Consider the following 5,802-nt stretch of genomic DNA (forward strand, 5'->3'; position numbering starts at 1 on the left):
TGATTAAAAACTCAAAGTTTTATTTTACACTGCAATACTAAAAATACTTCCAATACACAAATTCAGCTCCTGCTGCCATAATCAGTCAATTGTTGAAGTCCCTTCGCTTTAAACATTCCAAACACTTTACAATCAAAAAATTTTAAAACAGAAATCACTTTACTGCCTTATTGAAAGTGTACAGAATCACACAGAAATTAAACCTACCAGTAAATACGTAAATTAACTATCTCAGACTGATAGGATGACAGAGCACACAACATTTACGGACAGAAGAAAAGGCAGGCTTTGAGTTTCACAAACAAAAACATAAATCACTGAAACTTGAGTTATTTAGCACTTTGGTTCTAATGTTGCACCTCAGCGCGGTTGAGTATGGTCCGATTTAAATTTTCGTTACAGGATGGTCCAGTGTTTCTTGATTGTGAGGTGAAGACCAGGATTAAGGCAGTCGTGCAGTGTTTCCATTGTTGGCTCGTGCAAATGCATCACATTCCGTCTTCCGTCTCCTCCGTAACTGACTCCAATCTGGATTCGGATGAAAACCTGGGCTGCCCATGTCCAGGATCCCTATACATGCGAATTAAAGCGTTGGCATTTCAATTAATGTATAGTCAAAAATCAGCCACTGTCAGCAGGGTGTAATACCTAGTCAAAGTCAGTTTATTGGAGACTTCCCTTTGAATCACAAAACATAGAAAATGCATTCGTAACCACTTCAAACACAAACTTTCAATGGGAACACTCACCACATCAACCTCTGAGCTCACAACACACTTTCAAGCTCCCCCCCCCCCCCCACCCCACACTGCCACCCACACAGACTTCACCGACAGGAGTCACATTTTCACACAGAGGGTGGTAACAAGGAGAAAATACAACACACACAGCATTCACTTCGAGTCGCGACAGCAAGGAAAAACAGCTACGAGGGCATAAACATAAACTCATAGCGCTCAGAGACATTTCACTGGGTTCTGATTTTTAAAGATTTTAAAAAGGTAGATAGGAATTAATGAGAGAAGGGAGAGGTCTTAGTGAGGTCAAGATGCAGTAAATGTCCTTGTGATGGCCATTAGGAACACACTCGCACGTGCTTCTTCCTCTCACACTCGCTCGCACAAAGCCACAGGTTCTTCCAACTCTCGCAGGCATTTGTCTCTTTAAAAAGGTCACACAGTCTTTTGCACACTTCCTCTCGCTCTTTCCTCTCGCTCACTCTCACTCCCGTCCAACAACAATCCCACTCATCTCTAAAGCCATTTAAAAGAGCAGACACAGTTTTGATCTATCTGCATTAAAAAGGCGAGAGAAAAAAAGACAACACCCACCGTCTAACACAGTAAATGCAGAGTGAAGCTGTGTTCTTTGATGGCAAAGCATTTACACATTGGAAGAGGGGAATTGATACTGAGATCTGTCGAACATTGCGGCCCATGAGGCGCTTCCTCCCAGGAAATTGGAAAAGAGTTGTTGAACTGTAGAAGAGATTTTCATGAAGGTGTTTCCATAAAATGTCAAACAAAAGGCAAACAAAAAGAAGCAATCATCTGCATATAGAGCTATATAATCACATTAAGCCTATAATAACGGGGCTGAGGGACTTGGAGATACTCGTGCATGTTTAAGGGGGCAACTTCCATGCACGCCCATCTCTACATAACATACTCAATAACTAAAACTGTAGTGTATAAACTAAGCTTCTCACCCATTCAACATGTAATCAATCACATATGTATAAATGTTCTCTTTAGCATAACAAAAGGCATTGTATTCTTAAATAATAGGAACGTGAGATATGAGTAGCCCCTCCCCCTAGACATACTTACCAGATTAGCCTAACACAAACTGTGGACTGAAAACTATCTACATCCCCCAACTAGACGACTTGGACTCCATAGAGGAGCCGAAGCCGGAGCTGAAGCCGCTGCTAGAGGCGGGGGCGTTGGTACCTGCGGCCCAGCCGAGGCTGGCCGAGGTGGGGCTGCTGTAGCTGGTGCCAGCGGAGCTATAGGTCTGGTCTCTGGGCGTAGTGGTGGTGCCGGCGGTAGTGGTGGTAGTGAGACCCTGCTGGTTAGCCAGCATTCCCATCATGCCCCAACTGCTTTGCAGTGCCGCCTGGGCGGCAGCCACCATAGCTGGGTTAAGACCGAGAGCCCCAAAGTTAACCCCGCTGCTACTGGTACCTAACCCACCGCGACTAGCTCCACCATAACCCTGACTGAACCCACCAGCCCCAAAACGCCCACGATCCATCATTTGCCTACTATTATTGTGTTTGGGCTCAGCATTGGAGATGTGCACGCTGACACCCTTGATGATCAAGTCCTCTCCGCACAGGGCCTGGGCCACCTAAGGGAGACAGAGGGCGGGGGAGGGTGGGGCATCACTATGGTGACAGTCATGCTAATAGCTAATACTGGAAACCTGCCATTAGTGAGGATTCTTACCTGGTCATCAGAAAATGTGACGAAGGCAAAAGCCCGGAAAGGTTTGGGGATGAAGACATCAGTGACTTCACCGTATTGCATGAAGTACTGCCTCAGGTCGTCGGTGGTCATGTCCTCTGTGCAGCGGCCAACAAAGATTTTGCGGCTGCGCATGGGCTCATCAGGACACGCCTGAGAGGACAGAGAGGAGCGGGCTGCAATAAACCTGGATGGTGTTTACTGTAAAGTGACTCTCCTCAAACCCACAGCTTGTGTTTTCATGTTAAAATGATCTGATTAGTAAGCAAACAACTGCCAGAGCTGAGCGATTCTTTAGCCTGTAATTAGACCAACAAGGCCACCTGATTGAAAGGAAGTCGCTAACTCTCCTCTAAGCCTTTCAAGTTGGATCCACAAATACCTTGGAGTTGGGCAGTTTGCAGTCACACCACCGTCCATCGATCATGTGTCTCTGAGCGATCACTTTGCTCTGCGTCTCATAATCGGTGAAGCGGACAAACCCAAAACCTTTAGAGTTGCCGGTCTTGGCATCTCTCTTGACCTGTGACCAAAACAAACCCGACTCAGTGAACTTTAAAGCTCTTTCTGTTACCTTCCCATTCAGAATAAGAGATGAACGTTCCCTACCTGCACCATGATGACTTCCCCGAAGGTGGCAAAGTAATCTTTCAGGTCTTGTTCTGATGTTTTCCACGGCAGACCAAGAACAATGAGGTCTGACGTCTTCTGGAATCCCCGTTTGACTTTCGAAGCTGAGGCGGCGTCTATTTCTTCCATCTTCCTTTTGTTATCTGTGAATGAATGGGTTTCACCAGACATCAATAATGGCGTCGGTAACGCATCACAGCCTAGAAAGGAGGGGAAATGGTGAGTCTGATTCCTTTGTTACCTGCTGGTAGTAGAGTGACAACACACAGCTACATTGTTAAAAGCTCACGTCTCTCAATAGGCCTTGTGGAAAAAAATTTAATAAAGTTGACTCACTATCTTCCAACGTTCAAACCAGATCCGCTACACCCAAAGAAACTTAATGCTAAGGCTGTTCTATTGTGTTTAATTCTCTTAGAAGCAGAGAAGTGCGTGTTTGGAAGCACTTCACTGTCTGCAGACTTTGCAAAGCTGAAGTACTGGTGAGTCACAGTGCAGCAGCTGTACAACTAGCAAACACAATTAAAACATGCTGATAATTATTCTCAATCCCTTTTTTTGTTGCATTTTAATGTTGCAGATTCATCCAGAATAGTGCAAAAGTCGCAGTACAAGTGCCAATGACTTCTGTATTGAATCAAGAGCAGGTTTTTGAATCCAAACAGAAATCCAAAACCTTTTAATCTATTGATTTAACAAATTATCTGTTGTATTAATTGATTTTGATTTGTTTACTCCGTCTCATTTACGTCACAATTACTATTGCGGCCCCGGAATATTTAATGAACAGGCTGCAGAGACCATACAAACATTTTAGTTGATTAATCGACGATTAATCGATTAACCGTTCTGATATTGAAGCAAAAATCGAGCAAACGGCGCTCACCTTTGGGGTAGTTAACGACGTAGACCAGGTTCCCCCAGTCGTTCTCAGGTGCGTGCAGGACCCCCTCGACGAGCCGGACACCCCGCATGCACTGGGACTCCGGGTTCCGGTAACGCAGGCCGCAAGCTCCGGGGAACTGCGCCGCGACGGACGACAGCAACACGGTGCCGTCGTCCTCGGACGGAATCTCCATGGGCTCTTCGCTCTCATCCTCAGCCACCCGAATGTACAACTCCGACATGGCCTCTATGTTGCCGACTGAGTCCCGGTCCGTTTCACTTCAGAAGGTCCGGGTCAGGTTTGTTAGGAGATGGAATGGTGCACGCAGGTTTGTATCAGTGGATCACGACTGGAGCCACTGGAGCTCTGTAGAAGGCAAAAGGTAGTAAGAAAGCGGAAAGTTACAGAACTACTCCGTCAAAACATTTAATACACGGCGGCCATGACGGCGTTATAGTTTAGCTGGTGTAAAGGCAAAGCCAGTGACCATGTTAAGCGAGGACAAAAGCCTGAATGAGTCAGCGGCCGCCTGTCGACAGAAAGGAAGAGACCGCAAACTTGTCCGTGCATACAACAAAACACAGTGAGCAGTGAATGAAAAAGATAATAAGCAATTAATTTACTTTTTCAACAATTAACCCACTACATTAATTTGCAAATAACATTAAGGCATTCGAAGGGATACCTAATCCCGCGGCTAATGTCCCCAGTTAACACGGGCACTCATTGACACATAGCCGGTAGCTAACACGCTAACAAACACAGACACGTCCCGGAAAAAAATGAATGGCCACCCACTTTCGCGCTCAGTTGTGCCGTCAACAAAGACGGGATTGCTCTTCCTCTCTTCCAACCTGCGGTACGAACGTGCGCGCAGCGGACAGCATCGACCGGTTGCTTTCCTCTGCGAAGTTTAACGACGATATTTAGGCAAAAACGTCTGTGTTTACAGATGTACGCCTCGGCTAAACCGTCTAACCTCAAGCTAGCTAACAAAATGGCTGCCCACCTTGTAGAGATGACATCATCGATCGGGGAGGGGACGCTTGTTTTTTTTGAGGGAGGGGTGGCGGGCTCATCTACATCCGCCCCGCACCAGCCGCTACGCTCTGATTCCACACCTGGGGGTTTTGCATACACGGGCTGCCATTTTAGCCCATAATGTGATTATTTAGAGATTAAACACACAAACTGCTGCGTTCACGGGCTGTTTCTGTCACATTACTGTGGCTGGGAGATCTGAAACACGCAGCACCGTTTGTTTATTCTCTTACAAAGCTGCTAACCCACTGCTGCATCTCTTATCTCAGCTAAATGTTATTTATAGTTACATATATATTGTACAAATCAGCATAGACGCTTATGTTTAGTTGTATTTGTGTGTTTTGGAGGAGTCTGAGGCCCTCTACATGAGCAGCTTTGACCATTTCCTGTGACTTTTATCTTCTTTTTTGCCACTTGCCTTTCACACCTCAAAGCAAACACAGCTGTTTATTGCCTCCTTTCCTTACCTATAAATAGGGAAAGGTCAGACTTCCCATTTGTTTGCTTCAGTGGAGGTGGAACAGATCGGATGCCCTGAACATTGCCGGTAGCACAATGCTGAACACAAACAGAGTGACACTTCTTTCCTATATTATTTTACAGTGTTTTATGATGAGGAGCGCATTTTCCATTCAGAAACGAGAGCTGCTCCATACAGCCACAGCCAAACCATCAGGTAAAATCTCCATTTGCATTACAGTCTGGATGTGTGTGATGTCTCTGTGAAGTGTTTGTGACAGTGTGTGTTTGTTTTCAGATGGAGATGTGGCCTGT

General features: G+C 45.7%; 1 protein-coding gene across 4 annotated transcripts; it reads right to left on the reverse strand.

The window, feature by feature from the left end:
• On the reverse strand, positions 1–5,008 carry tardbpa (TAR DNA binding protein a). 4 transcript variants are annotated; one of them, XR_012964869.1, is made up of 8 exons: positions 4,783–5,007; positions 3,985–4,350; positions 3,078–3,298; positions 2,851–2,991; positions 2,451–2,621; positions 2,268–2,352; positions 1,332–1,478; positions 1–570 (listed from the first exon to the last, which is right to left on the reverse strand). XR_012964869.1 is itself a non-coding variant. In XM_076163378.1 (6 exons), the coding sequence occupies exons 2-6, from the start codon at positions 4,223–4,225 to the stop codon at positions 1,867–1,869; spliced, it is 1,203 nt and encodes a 400-aa protein (XP_076019493.1). In that variant the 5' UTR covers positions 4,226–4,350; positions 4,783–5,008; the 3' UTR covers positions 1,518–1,866. The 4 variants fall into 4 exon arrangements, 2 of the variants coding, with proteins under 2 accessions (XP_076019493.1, XP_076019492.1); XR_012964870.1 differs by having other exon boundaries at positions 3,078–3,241; positions 4,783–5,006; XM_076163378.1 differs by lacking the exons at positions 1–570; positions 1,332–1,478 and having other exon boundaries at positions 1,518–2,352; positions 3,078–3,241; positions 4,783–5,008.
• Positions 5,009–5,802: the final 794 nt, after the last annotated feature.

Source organism: Genypterus blacodes, unplaced genomic scaffold, assembly GCF_046128005.1.
Source record: "Genypterus blacodes isolate CSIRO-AG114 ecotype Tasmania unplaced genomic scaffold, CSIRO-AGI_Gbla_v1 ptg000131l_1, whole genome shotgun sequence".
NCBI lineage: Eukaryota > Metazoa > Chordata > Actinopteri > Ophidiiformes > Ophidiidae > Genypterus > Genypterus blacodes.

What these genes read in the sequence shown, in the direction of transcription:
- tardbpa (XM_076163377.1), bottom strand. Translation starts at nt 4,225, where the DNA reads ATGTCGGAGTTGTACATTCGGGTGGCTGAGGATGAGAGCGAAGAGCCC. An exon ending in CGTCGTTAACTACCCCAAAG is followed by an intron (nt 3,299 to 3,984) that starts GTGAGCGCCGTT and finishes CCTCCTTTCTAG; the next exon opens with GCTGTGATGCGTTACCGACG. An exon ending in GCAAACTGCCCAACTCCAAG is followed by an intron (nt 2,622 to 2,850) that starts GTATTTGTGGAT and finishes CTGTCCTCTCAG; the next exon opens with GCGTGTCCTGATGAGCCCAT.